The sequence below is a fragment of the Ovis aries genome, chromosome 2 (genome assembly GCF_016772045.2).
Source record: "Ovis aries strain OAR_USU_Benz2616 breed Rambouillet chromosome 2, ARS-UI_Ramb_v3.0, whole genome shotgun sequence".
NCBI lineage: Eukaryota > Metazoa > Chordata > Mammalia > Artiodactyla > Bovidae > Ovis > Ovis aries.
The window spans coordinates 71638228-71664059 of record NC_056055.1 but is presented as its reverse complement, the minus strand read 5'-3'; the positions used below and the strand labels follow the sequence as shown (position 1 = coordinate 71664059).

At 36.5% G+C, this 25832-nt stretch overlaps 1 protein-coding gene across 7 annotated transcripts in view; it reads left to right on the top strand.

The window, feature by feature from the left end:
- The window catches only part of RFX3 (regulatory factor X3), a 343496-nt gene that overhangs the window by 200310 nt on the left and 117354 nt on the right, over window positions 1–25832 (top strand). For all 7 annotated transcript variants that reach the window (XM_060409419.1, XM_042243406.1, XM_042243408.2 and 4 more), the window contains one exon: window positions 12681–12778. In XM_060409419.1, the coding sequence (XP_060265402.1) occupies window positions 12681–12778 (98 nt within the window). The remainder of the gene's footprint in view (window positions 1–12680; window positions 12779–25832) is intronic.

Below are 25832 nucleotides of genomic sequence, written 5' to 3'. Positions count from 1 at the left end.
GGATCGAACCTAGGTCTCCTGCATTGCAGGCAGATTCTTTACCATCTGTACTACGTAAAATGAAATATTGTATGATTTGGCTAAATGCTTTTGCTTGACAACATCCAACACTGGAGCCTGATTTCCAGAATCGAGGTGGTAAAGACTGGAATGGGTGAATTTAATTCAGATGACCATTATATCTACTACTATGGGCAAAAATCCCTTAGAAGAAATGGAGTAGCCATCATAGTAAACAAACGAGTCTGAAATGCAGTACCTGGATGCAATCTCAAAAACGGCAGAATGATCTCTGTTCATTTCCAAGGCAAACCATTCACTATCATAGTAATCCAAGTCTATGCCCCACCAGTAATGCTGAAGAAGCTGAAGTTGAATGGTTCTGTGAAGACCTACATGGCCTTCTAGACACCCCAAAAAGATGTCCTTTTCATCATAGGGGACTGGAATGTAAAAATAGGAAGTCAAGAAACACCTGGAGTAACAGGCAAATTTGGCCTTGGAGTATAGAGTGAAGCAGGGCAAAGGCTAATAGAGTTTTGCCAAGAGAACGCACTGGTCATAGCAAACATTCTCTTCCAACAATACAAGAGAACACTCTATCCATGGACATGACCAGATGGTCAATACGGAAATCAGATTGATTGTATTCTTTGCAGCCAAGGGTGGGGAAGCTCTATGCAGTCAGGAAAAAAAAAAAAAAAACGGGAGCTGACTGTGGTTCACATCATGAACTCCTTATTTACTTCCAAATTCAGACTTAAATTGAAGAAAGTAGGGAAAACCACTAGGCCATTCAGGTATGACCTAAATCAAATCCCTTATGATTATACAGTGGAAGTGACAAATAGATTCAAGGGACTAGATCTGATAGATAGTGCCTGATTAACTATTGATGGAGGATCATGACATTGCACAGGAAACAGGGATCAAGACCATTTGCAAGAAAAAGTTATGCAAAAAAGGTAAATGACTGTCTGAGGAGGGCTTACAAATAGCTGTGAAAAGAAGAGAAGCGAAAAGCAAAGGAGAAAAGGAAAGGTATACCCGTTTGAATGCAGAGTTCCAAAGAAAAACAAGAAGAGATAAGAAAGCCTTCCTCAGTGATCAGTGCAAAGAAATAGAGGAAAACAATAGAATGAGAAAGACTAGAGATATCTTCAAGAAAATTAGAGACACCAAGGGAACATTTCATGCAAAAATGGGCACAATAAAGGACAGAAATGGTATGGACCTAAGAGAAGTAGAAGGTATTAAGAAGAGTGGCAAGAATACACTGAAGAACTGTACAGAAAACATCTTCATGACCCAGATAATCACGATGGTGTGACCACTTACCTAGAGCCAGACATCATGGAATGTGAAGTCAAGTGGGCCCTAGGAAGCATTGCTATGAATAAAGCTAGTATAGCTAATGGAATTCCAGTTGAACTATTTCAAATCATAAAAGATGATGCTGTGAAAGAGCTGCACTCAAAATGCCAGCAAATTTGGAAAACTCAGTAGTGGCACAGGACTGGAAAAGGTCAGTTTTCATTCCAATCCCAAAGTGAGGTAATGCCAAAGAATGTTCAAACTACCACACAATTGCAGTCATCTCACATGCTAGTAAAGTAATGCTCAAAATTTTCCAAGCCAGGGTTCAACCATATGTAAACCTTGAACTTTCAGATGTTCACGCTGGTTTTAGAAAAGGCAGAAGAATCAGAGATCAAATTGCCATCATTCACTGGATCATCAAAAAAGCACGAGAATTCCAGAAATACATCTATTTCTGCTATTGACTATACCAAAGCCTTTGACAGTGTGGATCACAAGACTGTGGAAAATTCCTAAAGACATGGGAATACCAGACCACCTGACCTGCCTCCTAAGAAATCTGTATGCAGGTCAGGAAGCAACAGTTAGAACTTGACATGGAACAACAGACTGGTTCCAGTAGGAAAAGGAGTATGTCAACGCTGTATGTTGTCATCCTGCTTATTTAACTTACATGCAGAGTACATCATAAGAAATGCCGGGCTGGATGAAGCACAAGCTGGAATCAAGATTGCTGAGAGAAATATCATAACCTCAGATATGCAGATGACACCATGCTTATGTCAGAGAGTGAAGAAGAACTAAAGGGCTTCTTGATGAAAGTGGAAGGGGAGACTGAAAAAGCTGGCTTAAAGCTCAACATTCAGAAAACTAAGATCATGTCATCTGATCCCATCACTTTATGGCAAATAAATGGGGAAATAATGGTAGACTTTATTTTGGCAGACTCCAAAATCACTGCAAATGGTGGCTGCAGCCATGAAATTAAAAGATGCTTACTCTTTGGAAGAAAAGTTATGACCAACCTAGACAGTATATTAAAAAACAGGGACATTACCTTGCCAACAAAGGTCCATCTAGTCAAGGCTATTGTTTTCCCAGTCATCACGTCTGGATGTGAGAGTTGGACTATAAAGAAAGCTGAGCACCAAAGAATTGATGCTTTTCAAATGTGGTGTTGGAGAAGACTCTTGAGAGTTCCCTGGACTCAAGGAGATCCAACCGGTCATCCTAAAGGAAGTCAGTCCTGAATATTCATTGGAAGGACTGATGTTGAAGCTGAAGCTCCAATACTCTGGCCACTTGATGTGAAGAACTGACTTATATGAAATGACCCTGACGCTGGTAAAAATTGAAGGAGGCAGGAGAAGAGGATGACAGAGGATGAGATGGTTGGATGGCATCACCAACTCATTGGACGTGAGTTTGAGTAAAGTCTGGGAGTTGGTGACAGACAGGGAGTCCTGGCATGCTGCAGTCCATTAAGTTGCAAAGAGTCAGACATGATGAGCAACTGAATCAAAAGACTGAGACCTTTTCCTTGACATATCAGGATACATCAAAAATGATTGAAAATGGAATAAATTCTTAGCATTTGTTTTATAGTCATTTATTATTTTGCCTCTGTATCACTAGTATTATTAATCCCATATTTGCAGAAACACTGGTATTTTAGAAAGAATTATAAGATTGGATTCATAATCAAATCACTGCTACCTGTCACCATATCTTTGGGTTGTCACTATATGTTGTACTTATATTACCATTTATAAAATGGGGGCAAAAATGCCTACCATCTTTAATTCATCTTAGAATAATTGTGAGGAACAAATGAAATAATATTGCATGTCACTACTAACAGTTTCAGTGCTAGTTTAACAATCATATAGAACTAAGGAATTCTGCTTTTTTAGGTTACAGTGCTTTGTCTGCTGACACTTAAGTTTAATTATTCATTCTGTTAATTTCATGTACTCCACCCACTGGGAATCAACATCTGTCCTATCTTGTAGACATACTTTATTGCCGTACACACTGGGTGCACATATGAGTTTGCACCTATGGGATCTCACCATGGAATACATTCAAAATGCATATTCTAATGGTGAGTCTCGAGTTGTGAAGTGTATTTTGTGCAGAGTTAGATTTTCTGATGTGCTGCTTACATTTATTGATATTCTAAGTTTCTATAGATTCTATAGTAGATTGACCTTTTACTAGAAAGACTGAAGTAGCCTCCCATTCCAAAGTCGTCTTCTAATATGGCAGTGAGATTGGTATACTGAGCTCATTTGCCCCATCAGGTCACCAGAGTGTTATTTACTAAATTTCTTCCCCTAGAAATTATTACTTATTTTAGTAGGATCTTATTGGTCTGTCCTACTGGGCCCCAAGGAAAATGTTTAGTGTTGTAATCATGACAGAAAATGTTACTCACTTGTAGGAAGTAGTTGTTACTTTGTGGTTTTTTTTTTTTTTTGATTCACAAAAGTAGGTTTATATATTTTATGAAATATCTATCAAATTTGTTATTGAGAAATCCTTATAAGCTAAATCTTCTCTTGGCCACATCCCTCCTCCCAGAAACACTTCCACTCTTGTCTTCAGGAACTTGCTTCACCTTTACCAGGTAACTTCCGTTCTTTGAAGCTAACTAGGTATTTTGGGGGAAGATAGATGGTAGGCAGTTGGGGTGATTTATTGAAATAATTCACTCCCTATTGACTCATTTTCATGTGGTCAGAAGTATGAGAAAGTGAGCCAGGACCTTACTTACCACTGTATTATTAGCTTTCATATGACTCTATTTGAAGTCCAAGTATAACAGTAATTTTCATAATAACTTTTAGTTGTCTGTAACAATCATATAATTTTAGTAAATAGTTCCTATACATTTGTTTACCTCTAGTCCTATTGATGAAGCAGGCTTCATGATGTTTGTTGGATCTGAATGTGCTAGAAGCATCTTTTATTTACGTAGAGTCTGCTATAAGAAAAGTATATCCAAAAAATCTGAGTGTTTCTGAAAAAAAAAAACAAAGTGCTACATAGTTTTTAAGTGAGAGTCCTATTTAAATTTTACAATGTAAATGAACAGATTCCATTTTCTGCATAAAACGAACTCTGTCATTTAAATAAACAATATCTTATTTTCCAACAGTTCATGTTCATCACATTCTTTGAAGTGGAGGGCTACCAGTCTTAGAAGATAAAACAGGAATTTTATAGTCATCATTGAATATCCCAGGATGAACTTGGTAAATTAACAATAAAGATCTAGGGAAACTTCTTGTTTTCAGCAAACATAAGGAGAATATTTAACCTGTTCTGTCACTTAACCATGCTTTTTGTTCACCATGATCTTGTGATCAAAACGTATAACCATCTGGTACCTGCAAATGAACTTTGAACCTTCATAATATTTGTGGGATTCTTTCTCAGCAAGATTTATTAAACACCTCTGTAATATATGATTACTTTTTAATTTTAACCAAGACTGAAAACAGTGGTTTTCGGGTTTTGATTTCTGTTCCCATAACCGTGCTTCTAAAGAAATTCCCCGTACAATCCTTTGTTGTTGTTGCTGCATCTTTTTGAGGCAGCCCTAATGCTGTAGTCATTGAACTTTCTGACTGTCTTTCCACAGTCCCTTCAATTCCCTACAGTTTTTCTCGTCCAGAATTATTGAATTAGTTCTTTCTGTTTTCTCACAAGGTGGTTTTTCCAATTAACTCTCTGCTGCTACTCTGGATGTCTTACTTCCCCTCTGCCCTTTTATTAATAGCTGTTCCAGTGTTGATCTTTTTCTTTCTGCCTCACTTTTGGTCAGTCACATAGCAGTCTCTAACGTAGCTGTTCTAATATCCCCTGTTTTTAATCTTCTGAGAGCTCTTTCATATCTCTTGCGGGTTTATTAAAGTCATCTTATTGCAGTTTTTGACAGTTCTCAGTACTAAGGTTAGACGTTTCATGCCAGCCACATGTGTAAGGAATGCTTTTATACAAGAAAGGCAATGAATATCCTGACATAATAAAGACATTTTACAGAGACTAGTGTTATTCTTAACTGACTAATAAGCTTAACAATTATAAATGATTTCATTTACTGTTGAAAAGGATTACTGTTTTGAAGTGTGATTCATTTTATTTTTCTTGTAGCACATCCAAAACAACATATTGTATAAATTTGTCCTCAAAATATACTAACTGATTCTGTGGAACCAGCACATTTTCCTGTTGTATGTAGTTTGTTTTGGTATTCACTTCTTTTTATAAAAATACGAATTATAAAAATGCAGTAAAATAAGGAAAGGCATTTGTCATACTACATTTGAATAGTAATGAGGTGCTTCCATTTAAGTGTGTATTAGTAAGAGTATTTATTAAGTTGTTTAATTCATCTAGTGTATAAATGTATATACATTGTTACATATATTTATATTTGGAGGATTTTTTTCCCTTCAGCTGACAAAAAATGAATGCATTTCTTGTACAGAATGTTATGGTTTGACTTCATTCCCACCAACATTCTGATATGTATTATGTAGCCTTTTAAAAATTAACCCAAGGTCATTTTTATTAAATAAACAATTAATTGTAGAAATTGTTGGTTTATTTCTGTTAATTCCATCTCTTTTCAATTCATATTTTTACCAATTTGTTGTTTATTAAAATTCAAGTGGCGAAAATTATTTGTTCATCCTCTTTGGAAACACTTCTGAGAATTTTTCTTGGAAATACAATAAAATTAAGAGAAAATTAACTTCCTGTAGGGTTTTTTCAATCATTCTCCTTTCCCCTGAGGACTTGGTAGGGTAGGCAGTAAAATGTGACAGTTTATAGATTTCACAGAGATGGATAGAAAATACTTTTACTGGAAATAGTAATAAGATGCCTACAGGATGCTAGTTTTCCTTTCTTTCAGCATTGCTAACCTGAACAGTTCCTGCACTGTGATTGGCAAATAAAATAGAAAATGAACTTACAAAAGGTAGCAATTTAGTAAATATTTGAACAGAAATTAATATTTAACAAAAAGATGGTATAAAATAATATTTGAACAAATTTAAGATCACAGTTAATTACTTTAGGAAAAAGAAAATAGCATGCAACTTCCTTTTAAAAATTTACCTTTGGTCTTTAATGACACATTAAAGGGCATTAAAAGTAATCACATCAATTTGCTTTGGAATCATGAGCATTTCTTGGTGTTTTTTTAAAAAATGAACACATGTCCACATTTAGAAGATATTATAAACTGCACAAATATTCACTGAGCATTTCCTTTGCTAGGTACAGGGTGTTATTTAATTATTGTGCAATATATATAGTATAAAGGTGTTGGGTTTGGGGAAGTGTATCAAAATATACAAAAGGCTCTACATGTGCATTTCCATCCTGTGACTGGATTTATAAGTCTCAATAGAGTTATTTTGTAGATATATCTCTCTTCCTAGATCTGAATAATTTTGAGATAGGCAGGGAGCATTTCTGTGCCTCTCCAGTGACCTTTACCAATGATAGGGCTCCACTTTCCCCTCCCCCACAAAGGAAAGACAGTCAAATAACCCTCAATTAAAAATTAAAAGGACCTCAATTTTTCATTGGTGAAATGAGACGTACAAATATAAGGTAGTTATTTTTCCTTTCTCCTTTCTTTTTCTGCTCTTTACTCCTCTTTTACTTCCTTCAATGTCATTATACCTTGAAAAAATACTTTATCAAACTGTAGGCAATTCCATTTCTCATCACTAATTTGTTTCAAGGCCTCTTCAGCCTAGTTTGTAATGATTAGTCTGGATAATAAGGAAAATGTGTCATCTCCAATATATGCTATAATTCATTATTTTTAGTGTTTTTCTATTTTCTATTAATAGGTCTTTTATTTACTTCATCAGTTCTTTAACTTGGTAGATAATGCAAAGAATTATACTCTATTTTTACACTGTACAGTTAAGTCTCAATGTAATCAAGAGCCATATTTATGTATTGATGTCTTAGATGAGTTAGCCAGCATCTACTCAAAATTCTTTTCCAAGATTCATGACACTTTGAATTTCATTTCTACTTTAATTATAGAATTTCATGATTTGAAGGAACTCTTGATGAACATTTATTGTACATATTTATGGATGAAACCAAGTGGAATATAAAGATGAAAATTACACAGATGTAGAAGACAAGATTCTTATTTCAAAGTATTTAATAATGTTTCATTATTCAAAATGTATTATAATTATCATATATGCCTATGACATGCTTTCTGTTTATATTTAGCAGTTTTAGATTCTCACAGTTCTCTTTGACAGAGTAGGTATAGTTTTTCTTTACACACACAAAAAGTTATTAGTTAAGTGAATTGACTCTCCCAATATATAAACAGCAAGCGTCAGCATAAAGACCTAAAATGAGTTCTCCTATTTCCAAATTAACTGAATTTGCAACCATTCCATATTGGCCTCCACAAAGGAAACTGGTTAACATTCAATTCTTTCAGTTTTTGCTTCGTGTTATTTTGAAACTGTTCTTAGATGCAAAGACATATAGGATGTATTATTTATTCTTGATAATTTTTTATTAAATTTCCATCTTTTTCTCTGGTAGTATTGGTTGTCTTGAAGTCTACTCTGACTGATGTTAACATAGCCACTCTTTCTTGTGATTGGTGTTTGCCAAAGCTGTCTTTTTATATCCTTTTATTTTTAACCTGTCTTTGTATATTTAAAATGTGTCCTGGTGGAGAGTATATAGTTAGAGTTTACATTTTTACCCATCATGACAATCAAGATTTAAACTGAGTATAATTTCTTTTGTGCTATTTTTCTCATACTTACATTTTATTTCTGCATATGTGATAAGCCCTATTATATACATATTGTTATTTTTACTCTGTACAGACAGTTATCTTTTATAGAAATTAAAAGATGAGAAAATAATCAAAATTACCTCACCTACAGATTTACCATCTAGTGCTCCTCATTTCTTGTGTAAGTCCCATTTTCCATCTGAAATTGTTTTCCTTTAGTCCAAAACTCTCTTTTGTGGTTCCCTTCACTGGAGGTCTGCTAGAGCAGAATGAATGATCTTAAGTTTTGGTCAAAGAAAGGATTTTCTCTTCATTTTTGAAGAATATTTCACTGGTTATGGGATTCTTGATTGAAGTTTTTCTCTCACTGCATTAAATACATGCTATTTGATTATCTTAGGCTTGTATTTTTTGACTGGGAAGTTTTCGGTCATTTTAATACCTGTTGCCTTGTATACAATGTATCTGTTTTCTGTCTGCTTAGGAATTGTTCTCCTTTAGCACTTTTTAATTATAATGCACTTTACTGTGGTTTTCATTTGTCTATACATTGACTTATATATTGAGCTTCTTAGATCTGTATTTATAGTTATAATAAAATTGTAAGTTTATGCCACTCTTCCTTCAAATATATTTTCTGTTCTTCCTTTTTTGGGACTACAGTTACATTGTTTAGACTACTTGATATTTTTCTATTTTTCTCTGTTCTTCATTATTTCTTTTTTCCTGGTCTGCAAATAGTTTTTATTGCTGAGTTTTCATCTTAACTTGTCTTTTCTTCTGCATTATGTAATCTCTCAATTCCATTGAGCAAATTTTTCACTTCAGATACTGTATTTTTCAACTCCACAAATTTGACTCAGTTCATTATAGCTTCTTTCTTACCATGTTTGCATTTTCTTTTAAATCTCAAGGCTATTTAGAATAGTTGTTTTAATGTCTCTGTGCCACTTCATATCTTTCATTTCTAGATTTGTTTCTGTTGATTGATATTCTTCCTCATTAGCAATCACATTTTCCTGCTTCTTACATATGTCATAATTTTTTTTTTTGAATGCTAGACACTGTGATTCTTACGGTTTTATATGTCTGGATTTTTGATATCTTCCTTTACAAATGTTAAATTTAGTTCCATATAGGCAGTTACTTGTGGATATTATCAAGGCTTTTCTTTTAGATTTGTTAGGATGGACATAAAGTAGTTTTTGAGACATAGGAGATGCAGGTTCGATCCCTAGGTCAAGAAGATCCCTTGGAGGAGGGCATGGCGACCCACTCCAGTATTCTTCCCTGGAGAATCCCATGGACACAGAAGCCTGGTAGGCTATGGTCAGTAGGGTTGTAAAGAGTCAGACACGACTGAAGCAACTTAGCACGCATGCAGAGTAGTTTTATTCTAGACATAGTTTAGTCCTCTTATCAATACTATGGCTCTGCCCTCTGGTGTTTCTACAGAATGTCCTAGCTGTTCATCTCTGTGTCCCTGCACATGTGGAGCTTAGTAATCGGCATCAAGGGCATCTCTACGAACATTTCTGGATCTGTTTCTCTACTTAACTTCCTTTCTGATACTGTCCTCAAACTTCAGGTGACTCGGCCTTCCCCAAATTCAGTATCTCCTTACCTCAGTTAGGTCACGATGCTCTGCTTTGTTTTCCATTCCTGCTCTATATTCTGCATCCTGGTCTCCAAGATCATGAAAGAGTTCACTGTGTTTGTTTTCCTTCTGTTAAGGAACAGAATCGCATGATGCCTTTTTGTTGAATGACTGAAAATACTGTTTTACACATTTTGTCTACTTTTCTACTTGTCTACAGGGGGAGGGCATTTCCAGTAGTATTTACTCCATCGTGGCCAGAAGTGAAAGTCCTTTCATATATTGAGATATATAAAATACAGATGTGAATTCATAAAGGATGTTAGTCATTTATTCTCTCCCATCTCATTTAATGTCACTCAGGAAAGTAACCATGTTTAGAAATTCAGTGTGCATTCTTCTGTATTCCTTTATTTATTTAAGCACATTTGTATGCACATGTGCCCATATATGCACATATATACGTAAATCAAGTTACATTAATAAGCCTCTGGAAAAGGAAATGACAAGTCACTCCAGTGTTCTTGCCTGGAAAATCCATGGAGAGAGGAGCCTGGTGGGCTACAGTTCATGGGGTTGCAAAAAGTTGGACACAACTTAGTGACTGAGCACGCATTGTTAAGTAGTTTTCAGCAACATTTTCACTTAGAATATGTCTTAGAGATTCTACTAATATAGTATATATTAATCTTAATTTATTCTTATATTGGGCTTCCCTGGTGGCTTAGAGGGTAAAGTGTCTGCCTGCAATGCAGGAGACCTGGGTTCAATCCCTGAGTCAGGAAGATACCCTGGAGAAGGAAATGGCAACCCACTCCAGTACTCTTGCCTGGAAAATCCCATGGATGGAGGAGCGTGGGAGGCTGCAGTCCATGGGTTTGCAAAGAGTCAGACATGACTGAGCGACTTCACTTCACATTCTTTTATTATCAACCATATATTCTATAGAATGATCTTCTATATTTAATTACTCCACTTTTGCAGTCATTAAGGTTTTTCCTTCTTAATGTTCTTATAAGCTGTATTTTTAAAAATAATATTGTACAGCCACTCTTCATATGATGAATATTTCTGTAGAAGAAATCGCAAAGGTGTCAAATAGTTTGCCTGTTGGTAAATTGCTTTCCCAAGCAGTTTCTACATATTTATATTACAACTAAAACAGAAGACCCAGGGGTTTTTAAAAAATGGTTGATTTCAGGTCTAGGATAGATGTGAGAATTAAGAAAGATACTGTGGTCATGAAGGCACTGCTGTGTGTATGTGCTGTGCTTAGTCGGTTAGTTGTGTCCAGATCTTTGCAACCCCATGGACTTCTCTGTCGGTGGGGATTCTCCAGGCAAGAATACTGGAGTGGTTTGCCATGCCCTCATCTAGGATATCTTCCCAACCCAGGGATCAAACCCAGGTCTCCCGCATTGTGGATTCTTTACTGACAGAGCCACCAGGAAAGCCCCCATGAAGGCACTACCATTAGTCAAAGGTGGGACAATTGTAGGGAAAAAAAAACGATTGCTCTGTTAAAAAAAAAAAATATATATATATATATATGTATATATATAAACTATGTTCAAAAGCTAAAAATCTTAAGGGATACAAGCAAGATCAAACTGAAAGCAACACTGGTCACCTTGGGGAGGGAGCTAAGGGAATAAAATCATTATTCTGAGTACGGATAAATAGTGAAATCATGCATTTATCCTATTCTTCCTGTACAAACCTTAATTCAGAGTAATCAAATATTAATAAGAATTCTTTTATAGAATTCTATTCAAAAATGAAGAGAGAATAGCAGAATCAGATTACCACAAGTTTGAAGCCTTTTATTAATTAAAGTAATTGCTACAGAAAAAGATCATCAATGACTAGTGATATCCTCAAGTAAACATGGATAGGAAACATTGTAACCAGTGAAACCAGCTGACAACACCTGAAGCTCTTGATCAAATAATACTGCAGAATGAGAGACAACCAGCTGTTCAGTGGCAACTTATATGATACAATAGTAGACAGCTTTTTCAAAATTGAATCTGATCAGGGTCCCTGATCTAACTATTCATTTGTAGGAAGTATAGAAGATAGGGAAATTTATCAAGCAACATTTCAGGGATGCTATTAGGCAAATCTAGCATTCTAGAAATTCTAGTAGATAACTGATCTAGTTTTTTCAGTCACGAATAACTAACAGTCAAATATAAAAAGGATGGGAAACTGTTAGAGACTAAAAGAGAAAGAAAGGAAATAGCAACCAAATGTAACGGGTAGACCTTGCTTGGATCTGATTTGAGCAAGCTGACTTTTAAGAAAACATTGGAATAATTAGAGACATTTGAACAAACATAGGGTTTTATATGATATTAAGGAACTGTTAATGTTTTATTTATGATGTTAGTATTGTATTCATGTTAACAGTAGCTCTTTTCTCTTAAGAAAAAATGAAATATTACCAGTAAAATGCTGTAAGTTCTACACTTGTTTTTAAATAATCCTGTGAGAGGCTGAAGAGGAAGATCTGGTGACAGTTGTTTATGCTGGATGATGAGTACATGGGGTTTATTATAATATTTTTTTCTACATATAAGTATTTGAACTTTTCCACTGTGAATTTTTTAATTAAAAAATAAATGTAGCATTTACAAGCCAGGTTGAAGAGAATTTCGTCAACCATCAAACTAAGTGCAGCGCTTTCAGAATTTCACTCTAAACACTTGAAGTGTGTATATATATATACATACTTGCAAGAATGTTACAGAATTTATTCAGCATAAATGCTACATTTGATTTGGACCTTTGGACCCAGCATGCACTTATGCTGAAATTAGCGTGAACCTAATGGTTTTCATTATAAAACGTTCTTGGGTTTGTCAACACCCTAGAAAAACCTTTGCAGTCAGTCTGGCCCTGCGCCTTCATTCTGTCACAGGCACCTCTCATCAGGTCCTCGCGTTTGCTTTCCAGGTGCAGCAGGTGCAGACTGTGCAGCAGGTGCAGCACGTCTACCCAGCTCAGGTGCAGTACGTGGAAGGGAGCGACCCTGTCTATACCAATGGAGCAATGTAAGTTCATGTGGGGCGCCGTCTTCATTCCCCCATTCAGAGAGAGGAATGCACGTCCTGACACCTTCTGCTCGTCCCAAGTTCTTTCCTTGCTTTCACAGTATGTTTTTTTTTTAACCAGAGTAACATTATTGAACTTAAACTGATGTTTTGAGCCTTATGTTTGTTTAAAATATGTGCTCATTTTCCTTAGTAGAATATTTTTAAAATCTTTTGAAATTTCTACCCCAGTAGAATATTTTTAAAATATTTTAAAATTTCTACCCCAGTACAATATTTTAAAATTTTAAATTGTTGTACCCATGAATGATTTTCTCTTGGTTGAGAAAAACATACCCCCTTGTTGGTGATTTCTGTATCATAATAATACCTTCTAAAATCCATGCTTTTTGTTTTTATCAATAAGGTGAATTTTTGTGTGTCTTCTGTAAAGTAATATAAATCTACTGTATTAGTAGATTAGGAGGAGGTTTTTTTTTTGTGTGTGTGTGTGTGTGTTTATTAAATGAGGTACTTAACTACTCTATGTAAAAGTGCCACATACTCAATAAATCTTATTTTCCTGTCTGAACTTCCCCTCCCTCCCCAACTCTCATTCTATCTCCTTTGCATCAAAAATAATGTCAGTTTGTATATTTTTTTCATTAGTTTTTCAGCCACTTTGAGATTCAAGATGTTATTATAAAGGGACTAAGAACTGTTATAAGTCACCACATTTGTTTTCATTTCCCACAGGTTATCATTTCCAATCTGTTAGATCTCCCAGTCTGTAATGAATTCAGATTCTCTTATTGACTCTTCTGCCCCAGGCTGCTGTGGCTTAGGTTGAGAATCTCTGCTTTCTTAATTCTTACTGCACCTAATGTTTCCTTGGGTGATTTCATAGACCCCCATGACACCAACCTGTAAGCTCCATGAGGAGCAGGGATTTTTGTGTGGTTTTTGTTGTTTCACTGCAATAAATCTCACGGCAGAAGTGTGTGTAGTATGTAGAAAGTGCATTTATTCTTATTATAGCTAAACATCTTAAAATCCTGGTTTAACTATCTATTCGTTTTATAATCATGGTCAAGGTACTCAACTATTCTATGCTTTTATTATTCTTTCCTGGAAAGTGGGAGGATAATAAACTTACTGTCACTGGATTATTATGAGGATTTAAGGCAGAGTATGTAAAACAGCTTGCACAGGACCTGGTTTACAATAGATGATACAAAACTGAAAGTTCTTCATTGATCTTGACTCGTCTCTCTTTTTCTTATTGCTTTTGGGCACTGAATCTGCCTACAGCACCACTGCCTTTAGAACCTATATTAGCTATAAAGTAAAATGTGTTTGTCTGTCTTGGTCCCCGCCCCCCGCCCCCCCGCCCCCTTCTTATCTCCCTGGCTTCATCTTCCATCTGTTCTAGGAACAACCAATTTTGTACTTATTTCCCCTTTCATGCCTCTGTATTATTGGACACGTGGTTTGTTTCCTCTGCTGGAATATCATTCTCTGCTTCTCTCTTCTGTTCCCAAACCACTACCCCAGTATAGCAATATCTTTGTAGACTGACATGTCACATCCTCCTTTGTGTCGTGAACCTTGGCCCTCCTCTGCAGGTAACTTATTTGTCCCCTGTACAGTAAAAATAGCAATGTACCCAGACTCTTAGTTCCACCATGGTGCAACGAATTCTTATATATATTTATCATACTAAGAAGAACTCTTCCTGAATGGGAATTGTTGTCATTTTGTTATTTTATTTACATCAGTTTAGGTGAAGGGCTGAGCGACTTCACTTTCACTTTTCACTTTCAAGCATTGGAGAAGGAAATAGCAACCCGCTCCAGTGTTCTTGCCTGGAGAATCCCGGGGATGGGAGAGCCTGGTGGGCTGCTATCTATGGGGTCACACAGAGTCGGATGCGACTGAAGTGACTTAGCAGCAGGTGAAGGGCACATGATGAAGGATCAGCACATTTCTGTTACTCTAGTGAATCTATAACACTTTATATATATTAGACACACTGTGAATATTCTTTACCTCTTTGTTGTATAAGGCCAGGACATTCTGGAGCCTGTTTTTGGAATCTCTACCATAAATCTAAACTCTTATTGGCATTTAGACCAAAAAAAAAAAAAAAATGAGGATGCCTGCCACTTGGTCCTTTATGGTATCAGGGAAGATAAATGGGTTTCTAGACACTGCTGGAGGTCACTCAGTTGTATTGTTGCTGCATCCTTGTTTGTAGCATATTTCCTTCCAGAACCTCAGAGTAAAGTCATTATATTTTCTGTCTTTGTTTAAGCAAGTACCATTTTCTACCTAGTTTGTTCTCCTAATTCAAAGACATCCTAGGTAATGCCTTAGCAGACCCCACTGGAGGGCTATACATTATCACTCTCTGTTCCATAACGTTTTACCTTATGTTTATTACTGCAACCAGTCAGCTAAGAAACCAAAAAAAAAATGACAGATTTAAACAAATTAGGGCTTTTATTTTTGTCAAAAACAGCCAGAGTTAGCATATTGTACAAGTAACTAGCACTATGTGTGCAAATATGAAATAAGCCTTATTGAAGAGATCTTACAAGCTGGCATACAGCAGATACCTCTAGTAAGACTGGACGATACTGTGGAAATTGCTTCAGTAGATCTCTGGCCTCACAGAGTGCTCCGTATTTCTAGGGAGTAGGGGTAGTGAACATTAACTGGTTATTTAGTAGAAAAAACATGGCTTTCTTATCTAGGGAGGAGTGGCTGCCTCTAAAGTTCAGGTCCCCCAGCCTGTTCTTCCATTAAGATTAACTCAGACCACCTGAGCCAGCTTAGTGCTAAGCTACCAAAAGATGACAGGAAATGAGCATTTAGAAACATCCACAAAGGTACTTCCTCTCAGTCTGTTGCTGACATTAGCAGCTCAGGGATATCAGGGCAGAGATTTGCTGGGATGGTAGTAAATCTGCTTTGGTAACAGCCATCACAGCTGTATTCCAGACAACAAGAAGACAGAAGGTGGAAAAAGAAGATACATTGTACATGTGTATATACATATAAATATGTGTGTACACACACCCAGGCTTTCCCAGAAACCCCTAGCTCCCTTTTTGTTTATATTTCATTGGCCATAACTGTGTAACAAAGTAATTCGCTGCAGAGGAATCTAGGAATGCAGGTTTGTAGCTTTTGTGTCTATATGGTAGATGACAGCAAAGGAAAAGGATAGTTGGAATGGGTGTTGAGAAAATTAACTTTGTTGTATCTATCACAGTCATTTATCATTGGCCCAAAGTAGAATAGGGTGATTGCTAGTGTGTGATTTTGTAAAAGATAACACAGCCTGCTTCACTCTTCGTTTATGAAATATGGAGATAGTTTATCCAAAGTGTTTTGTATAGCTTCTGAGAAATTGAAAACACTCACTAAACATTAGTTATTACTATACAGTTTTGCTCTCTAGTTATTTTTTTTTCTGAATTCTGCATATTGCCTTGTGCCTTTTAAAGCTATCGCACCACTGATACTAGGGTCTTCTATATGCGTAAATATGAGATCAGTGAATTCATTCATTCACAAAATGTTAGACAAACAACATCTCTAAAAGTTGACTCTTTGAAATTATAGGGCCCATTAAGTGCAGAAATAATTCAAAGTAAATATCCTGTGCCAACATATATTTTCTGTGGCCCTCAAACTCAGTTAGTTAGATCATGACTAATGAGGTCTAGGTCACGAGTTCATTTGCCACAAAGTCCAATTAGCTTTGATCCAGTCTGTGTGTGCCCAGATTATATCCTCAACTCCAGCTAATTATGTCAGAAACGTGCACCCTTGGTCAGGATAAAGAAGATGCATCCTTAAAACCTTTCATTACAATTTCAGTTTTGGTGCTTCTGACTAAAGATTCTGTAGCATCATTTTCATTTTTACTAAAGAAACATTGCGTTGCCATGAATTACACTCAACATTTTAGTAGCTAGAGGACTATGAACATCTTTTTAAAATAAAACAAGAAAAATTTTCAGCTTAAGCTATTTCAATCTTTCTGTAATTTTGCAGTACTGACATTTAACTATGTACAGTTTTTTCTCTAAAGTTCATTTTAGAGTCTTTCTACTCTATATTTGATGCACTTCCATGTGTGTTAGAAAAGAGTAGTCCACATTAATTTTCAGCACCATGCATTAATAGCCAGCTAGTGTTTGATCCCTGACTCAGATCATATTGAGAGTCCCACTTCTGTGTGGTAACAAGTGCTTTTTGCTACTTATTCTCCCAGATCGGGATGCTGATCTTTATCATTAACTTCCACGCATCCACAACCTTGCAGCCTGTGCATGGTTAGTAAATCCTGGTTCGCTGTTGCTCCTGTCACCAGCAGCCTTGCCAAGTAGCCATAATGCACAGGGTTTGACTCAAGAGGTGATGATAGCCCTCACAGATACGTGTCATCGCTTATAAAAATGTTTAATCCTTATAATTTGATGATACTAACGTGTTTACTTTTTTTCTCTGTGACTATGGACAATTACTGTTATTAATGGGAGACAGTGAGTGAACATACATTTCAGCTGAAACTGCCTTTCAGTACTGAGTGCTGGAGTAGAATAGCTTTTTACTCAAGGGAGAAGGTAATCTAATTCATTCTTGTTCCTATTTATCATTACTTCTGTGGGAACACACATTTACGTATTTCCTGGCAATAGTTTTCCCAAGAATATTTTTTACTGGGCTGGTTCATAGGCTTGTCCATTGCTATAGATTCTTATAATTTATGGTATTTAATAATTTAGACTACTGTAATGAAACTAGCTGGGAAACATTGCATACCATGTAGAGAGAGTCCCATTCAGTTGAAATTTTTTGATGTAACTGAGAAATCAGTTTTTTTTAATGATGATTTTTTTTTCTTTCCCATCTCCGTGTTTTGAATCTCACTTCCTCCACTTACTCCATCATGTTAGTCAAAGTGGAAATAAAGACATCATACTATATCTTGTCCAAACTAAGAAATATCTTTTGAAAACACTTTCAGTTTTCTCTTATCAACCACTCTTTGAAGATTATCCCCTGGTTAGAGATGATCAGTGTTTTATTTTTTTTTTTTTCATTGTTATTTATTTATTTATTTTTTAAATTTTAAAATCTTTAATTCTTACATGCATTCCCAAACATGAACCCCCCTCCCACCTCCCTCCCCATAACAACTTTCTGGGTCATCCCCATGCACCAGCCCCAAGCATGCTGCATCCTGCGTCAGACATAGACTGGCGATTCAATTCACATGATAGTATACATGTTAGAATGTCATTCTCCCAAATCATCCCACCCTCTCCCTCTCCCTCTGAGTCCAAAAGTCCGTTATACACATCTGTGTCTCTTTCCCTGTCTTGCATACAGGGTCGTCATTGCCATCTTCCTAAATTCCATATATATGTGTTAGTATACTGTATTGGTGTTTTTCTTTCTGGCTTACTTCACTCTGTATAATTGGCTCCAGTTTCATCCATCTCATCAGAACTGATTCAAATGAATTCTTTTTAACGGCTGAGTAATACTCCATTGTGTATATGTACCACAGCTTGCTTATCCATTCATCTGCTGATGGACATCTAGGTTGTTTCCATGTCCTGGCTATTATAAACAGTGCTGCGATGAACATTGGGGTACATGTGTCTCTTTCAATTCTGGTTTCCTCGGTGTGTATGCCCAGCAGTGGGATTGCTGGGTCATAAGGTAGTTCTATTGCAATTTTTTAAGGAATCTCCACACCGTTCTCCATAGTGGCTGTACTAGTTTGCATTCCCACCAACAGTGTAGGAGGGTTCCCTTTTCTCCACACCCTCTCCAGCATTTATTGCTTGCAGATTTTTGGATCGCAGCCATTCTGACTGGTGTGAAGTGGTACCTCATTGTGGTTTTGATTTGCATTTCTCTAATAATGAGTGATGTTGAGCATCTTTTCATGTGTTTGTTAGCCATCCGTATGTCTTCTTTGGAGAAATGTCTATTTAGTTCTTTGGCCCATTTTTTGATTGGGTCGTTTATTTTCTGGAATTGAGCTGCATAAGTTGCTTGTATATTTTTGAGATTAGTTGTTTGTCAGTTGCTTCATTTGCTATTATTTTCTCCCATTCAGAAGGCTGTCTTTTCACCTTGCTTATAGTTTCCTTTGTTGTGCAGAAGCTTTTAATTTTAATTAGATCCCATTTGTTTATTTTTGCTTTTATTTCCAGAATTCTGGGAGGTGGATCATAGAGGATCCTGCTGTGATTTATGTCTGAGAGTGTTTTGCCTATGTTCTCCTCTAGGAGTTTTATAGTTTCTGATCTTACATTTAGATCTTTAATCCATTTTGAGTTTATTTTTGTGTGCGGTTTAAAAATGTTAAGGTTTTCATTATGTGGGTTTCCATTGCAATAAGACTTGACCAATGGGAAGCATTCTCATAATCTTTCAATTACAGATTTATCAAACTCAACAGAGAATTTATCAAATGTGTTTCATAAAATGTTAGTTCTCTAAAAAAGTTCTGTAATCACACAAGCAGAAAAACACTACATGAACTTCTTTTGAGGACTCTAAATTTCTGTTTGTTTTTTAAAGATTCTGAGAAATCCCCTAGGAATGAAACGCGGTGTTTTAAAAACTGATCACAGAACTCTCATCTGAATCATATGTAATAACATGGCGTCGTATACTTTAGGAGGTGGTACATTAATGCTATATTGACAATTAGTAGATTTATTCAAAAAGAAAATAATAGGGTATTTTCTGAAGCCATCCAGTTATCCTTTCCATATACTTTTTAATTGATTAATTGTTGTTTAGTTGCTGTGATGTCTTACTCTTTGTGACCCCATAGACTGCATCAAACCAGGCTCCCCTATCTTTAACTGTCTCTCAGGGTTTGAGTCACTGATGCTGTCTAACCATCTCTTCCTCTGCCCCCTTCTCCTTTTGCCCTCATTCTTCCCCAGCATCAGGGTCTTTTCCAAGGAGCTGGCTCTTTGCATCAGGTGGCCAAAGTATTGCAGCTTCAGCATCAGTCCCTCCAATGAATATTCAGGGTTGGTTTCCTTTAGAATTGACAGGTTTGATTTCTTCGCTGTCCAAGGAATTCTCAAAATTCTTCTCTAGCACCACAATACAAAAGCATCAATTCTTCGTGCTCAGCCTTCTTTATGGTCCAACTCTCACATCTGTACATGACTACTGGAGAAACCATAGCTTTGACTATATGGACCTTTGTTGGCAAAGTGATGTCTTTGCTTTTTAATACGTTCTCTAGGTTTGCCATAGCTTTCCTTCCAAGTAACAAGTGCCTATTAATTCCATGGCTGCAGTCACCATCCACAGTGATTTTGGAGCCCAAGAAAATAAAACCTGTCACTGTTTCCACCTTTTCCCCATCTTTTTGCTATGAAGTAGTTGGCCTGGATGCCATGATCTTTGTTTTTTGAATGTTGAATTTTAAGCCAGCTTTTTCACTCTCCTTGTTCACCTTCATCAAGAGGCTCTTTAGTTCCTCTTCACTTTCTGCCATTATGGTGGTATGATCTACATATCTGAGGTTATTGTTATTTCTCCCAGAAATCTTGATTCTAGCTTGAGCTTCATCCAGCCTAGCATTTCACACGATGTACTGTGCATATAAGTTAAATAAGCAAGGTGACACTATACAGCCTCATCATACTCCTTTCCCAGTTTTGAACCAGTCAGTTGTCCCATTTCCAGTTCTAATTGTTGCTTCTTGATTAATAAAGAACCTTAAAAAGGATATTCTTCAAGTTCATATTTTCTCTTTCAGTGAAATAGTCTCAGGATTTTCAGGTAAAATTATGCATTCTTATTATCATTTAAATGCTCTCTGCTTAGAAGAAATGGTTGTATGGTGTTTCTATAATTGAGAGAGAGAGGCTGCTTTCTTTATTTATGCTGTCTTCTGCCTTCAGTGTGACTTGGAGCATTTAAGAAATAATCTGCTTCAAAACTCAACAATATTGTTTCATGCTAGCCAACCAGAGATTATGTACCACCTGAAAGCAATTTGTTGAAGATTCCAAATAATGTAGCTACTTCCATGTAGGGCTTTGGTGACTTTCACAAAAACTTCACAATGTAAAACTATATAAGGCAGAGTTCTTGGTTTCAAGCAGCAGAAACCAAGTCTAGCTTATTTAAGCAAAACAAATAATTTATTGAAAGATATTTGTGACTCAGAATTTTCAGGAAGTCTGAAGAAACAAGCTGAAAAAAAAATAGGTACAAGCATTGTTAAACATTAGCTAGACCAAAGACAAAACCGCTTGCTAGGAGTTGTCCAGTCAGAACACCACACGACCACAACCCTCTCAAACACTGTTGGCCCCTGCCGCCACTGGGTTCCAGTCAGAACTGTGCAACCTGTGTGGCTGACTTAATGAAGATTCCATGAAATCATGTACCTCTGTCCTTAACAACAGGTCTCCCCATTCTCATACTCTCCTAGCTCCCAAACTTTTTGAAAATATTTAAAACTTACTCATTCTGACTGCCTTTAGTTATTTCTTCAGTCTGTCCCATCAGACATATACTGCTATCACTACATGGAAACACCTTGCAGTAAGATCACGTCCTGTTATTATATCTAATGAACATGTTTCAGAATCATCTTACATGTTCTGACTATAGCAGTGTGCTCTGATTGCCACTCCCTTTTCTCATGGTCTCCTGTTACCTCTCTGACCTCAGGCCTTTCTATAGATTGTTTCTCTGCCTGGAACATTCCCTTACCTCCTTGAACTCCTATCCCAGCTTAAAATAACATCCAAACTTCATTCTGTGGTCCATCATGATGTCTTTCAAGCTTTTTAAAAAACCATCTCCAGTGAGAAAACTAGATGTGCAGTTTTTTACTCAGCTAAATATACATAGGCACACACACACGCTGCATATGCATATGACAGAAAAAAAGCTTCTCAAAATAATTCTTATCCTCCTAAGTATAATATGTTCTGATGTTGTCTAGTCCCTTTTTAATGCTAGTGTGACCCATTAAATTGCAGATCATGACCCATGAAAAAATTTGTTTACACTACTTACAAGTTTAGTTTTCACCTACTTTTTAAACCTAATTTTTTTTTCTAGTGTCCTTCTCATTCATTTTAAATGCCCACTCTAGACTTCTAGTTTATTCCTAAATACCGGATCTTCCCTGTGGCATGACTTTTGTCCATGCTACACTATCTTCTCGATACATCTTTCCTCCTGTTTTTCATAAAACTGACTTCTTTTCATCCTCTAGTTTCAACCTAAATATCTTTTCTGGGAAAGTAACAGCACTTGATTACTTGATCTAATATGTGCCCTTCCATTAATATGCTGTTTTTCTCTTCTATAGGTTTAACAAAATATCTAATGATCTTATTTCCTTTTTTATTTTTGACCACCTATTTCTTATGTTATGTAACCTTTACATGAGTAGAGGTCATGTTCCTTTTCCCCAGATGCCGTAAATATTTATCAAAAGAATATGTACAGAGTAGCCTGAAAGCAATAAAAACATTGTACCCATGTAAGATATTATAATGATCAACATTACTACATTTTATCTTCATATTGAATTTTATGGTATGAAATTTGTAAGATATTTTATTATCTTAATTTCCTTTTTTTCATACCATTGCTTTATTTTGTAGTTGACTAGCTTATTGGTGAGAGGATATTCAAAACCTAGGTAAAACACAAAATGCATAATTTAGAGATATTATATATCTGGACTTATGGATAAGACACCTGAAGATAACGAAAACAGAAAAATTGGTTATAACTCAAGTAAATTGACATAATCATTGCAGTGAGTAAGCAAGGAGTAAATATTCAGGGTCATGCTTAGCCAAGGTATATGCTGAGGTGTGACGGGATGCAACAGCACTAGTTCACTGAATTCAGTGGATCAGAGTCCTGACATTTACACAGAACCTGATAATACCTTCAGCTATGAAGAACTTTCCATCAGCAAGTATGGGCATGTCTGTGTGTTTACATTCATTACTGGATACATATGCAGAACAATGGAAAGATTCCTCTTCTGCTATAGAATAATATGACATAGTATTTTTAAAACAGTCTGTGGCAGTCAATAAAGAACAAACAGGCATGTTTCAAATGTGAACAGAATTGCTTGGGAATTTAGTTGTTTCAGGAGTGTACAGTCAGAAATAGTTAGCTGCTTTCAATCTGATATGCCAAAAATTGAGTAATTTTCTCAAACATATGTCTTGGGGATTTCTGGGGTAAATAGTGTGCAAGCAATAACTCTTATGTATTCATTATAGCAGTATGAAAGACAGCTGATCTTAGGTATCAGAATTAGAATCATTATTTCTAGTTCCTAAGAAAGAACTGTTTGTTTTTGTTGTTGGCACTTCTTTTTTTAAACAAAATTTCTTCAGAATTTATCCAGGAACTTAGAGCATTTAAAACTAAAAAGATACTAAGGAATTAATTTCTGCCTGACTCTGGCTCTGGCTCCAGAAAGGCCTCCAGCAACTGAGTTAGTACTTACCTTCTTACTCTTGAAGAGCAATGGCTGAGGACATTGAGGTCTGCCTCTGTTACCCAGTCCAGTGTTGAAAAGTCTCCTCTCTTCCACATTGCAAGTATTTAAGTGCCAGAGACAAATTCAGCAACAGTTTGTGACACTTCATCTACAAATATAATTGTGCCCTTTTCCCCCCTGGAAATTACCAATCTTTACCCCTGTGTGTGCTTACACAAGCTTTCTCCTCAGTCCCATGGGTCATGAGTGAGTATTGAACATAGCTTATGGATTAGACATACTGTTTAGTGACTTTCACTCTTCTCCTGTTCTTTGCTCATTTTTTAGCTAATGAATCATCTCCAGCTAGGGGGAAGTATGAAAATCAAAGCTCTTTGCTGCCATATTTTTATGCTGACTTGAGGGCCATAGAGATTTTATATATATCTGTGATGCATTTATTTGTATTGCTATTGTTCACTGAGGACTAATTATATAAAGGAGTCATGCCCAGAAAATGGTGCGATTTAAACTCCTTGGAATGATGCTCTTACAATAGAACTACAACTTCTACGATCATAGAACTTCCAAAGTCTTTGTGTGCAATGGTAAATATCCTCCAAAATAGTCTGATCTTTTCCATCTCTCTTTCTTTACCATTGCAAGTACATCTTCTGCAGATCCCATCCAGAGTAAGATAGGAGAGTAGTGGGGTGCTGATAAACAGTTAGCAAAGTGTAGTTGTAGTTCACTGGCTCAGTCGTGTCTGACTCTTTGTGACCCCTTGGACTGCAGCATGCAAGGCTTCCCTGTCCTTCACCATCTCCTGGAGCTTGCTCAAACTCATGTCCATTGAGTCAGTGATGTCAGTGATGCCATCCAACCATCTTGTTCTCTGTCGTCCCCTTCTCCTCCTGCCTTCAATCTTTCTAGCATCAGTGTCTTTTCTAATGAGTCGGCTCTTTGCATCAGGTGGCCAAAGTACTGGAGCTTCAGCATCAGTCCTTCCAATAATACTCAGGGTTGATTTCATTTAGGATTGACTGGTTTGATCTTCTTGCAGTCCAACGGACTCTCAAGAGTCTCCTCCAACACCACAGTTCAAAAGCATGAATTCGTAGACACCCAGCCTTCTTTATGGGCCAGCTGTCACATCCATACGTGACTACTGGAAAAGCCATAGCTTTGACTGTATGGATCTTTGTTGGCAAGGTAATGTCTGCTTTTTAATATGCTGTCTAGGTTTGTCATAGCTTTTCCTCCAAGGAGCAAGCATCTTTTAATTTCATGGCTGCAGTCACCATCTGTAGTGATTTTAGAGCCCAAGAAAATAGTCTATCACAGTTTCCATTGTTTCCCCATCTATTTGCCATGAAGTGATGGGACCAGATGCCATGATCTTAGTATTTTGAATGCTGAGTTGTAACCCAGCTTTTTCACTCTTTTCTTTCACCTTCATCAAGAGGCTCTTTAGTTCCTCTTCATTTTCTGCCATTAGGGTGATGTCATCTGCAGCTCTGAGGTTATTGATATTTCTCCCAACAATCTTGATTCCAGCTTGTGCTTCTTCCAGCCCAGCCATTCTCATGATGTACTCTGCATATAAGTTAAATAAGCAGGGCGACAATATACAGCCTTGACGTACTCCTTTCCCAATTGTGAAGCAGTCCATTGTTCCATGTCTGGTTCTAACTGTTGCTTCTTGACCTGCATACAGATTTCTCAGGAGGCAGGTAAGGTGGTATGGTATTACCATCTCTTGAAGAATTTTCCACAGTTTGTTGTGATCCACACAGTGAAAAGCTTTAGGGTAGTCAGTGAAGTAGAGTTGATGTTTTTCTGGAGCTCTCTTGCTTTTTCTATAATCCAGCAGATGTTGGCAATTTGATCTCTGGTTTCTCTGCCTTTTCTAAATCCAGCTTGAATATCTGGAAGTTCTCAGTTTACATACTATTGAAGTCTCACTTGGAGAATTTTGAGCATTACTTTGCTAGCATGTGAGATGAGTGCAATTGTGCAGTAGTTTGAACATTCTTTGGCATTACCTTTCTTTGGGATTGGAATGCATACTGACCTTTTCCAATCCTATGCCCACTGCTGATTTTTCCAAATTTGCTGGCATATTGAGTTCAGCACTTTAACAGCATCATCTTTTAGCTAAAATATAAGAAACTCTTAAATAGCAATAGAAAGTTTGTATGTTACCTGTACCACCTTTTGTGACTGTTCCACAATAGTCATTGATAAATATCATTGACATATTTAAAAGTTAAATTATTTTATTTTATTTTTTATTTTTTTAATTTTAGTTTTTATTTTTAAATTTTAAAATCTTTAATTCTTACATGCATTCCCAAACATGAACCCCCCTCCACCTCCCTCCCCATAACAACTTTCTGGGTCATCCCCATGCACCAGCCCCAAGCATGCTGCATCCTGCGTCAGACATAGACTGGCGATTCAATTCACATGATAGTATACATGTTAGAATGTCATTCTCCCAAATCATCCCACCTCTCCTCTCCTCTGAGTCCAAAAGTCCGTTAT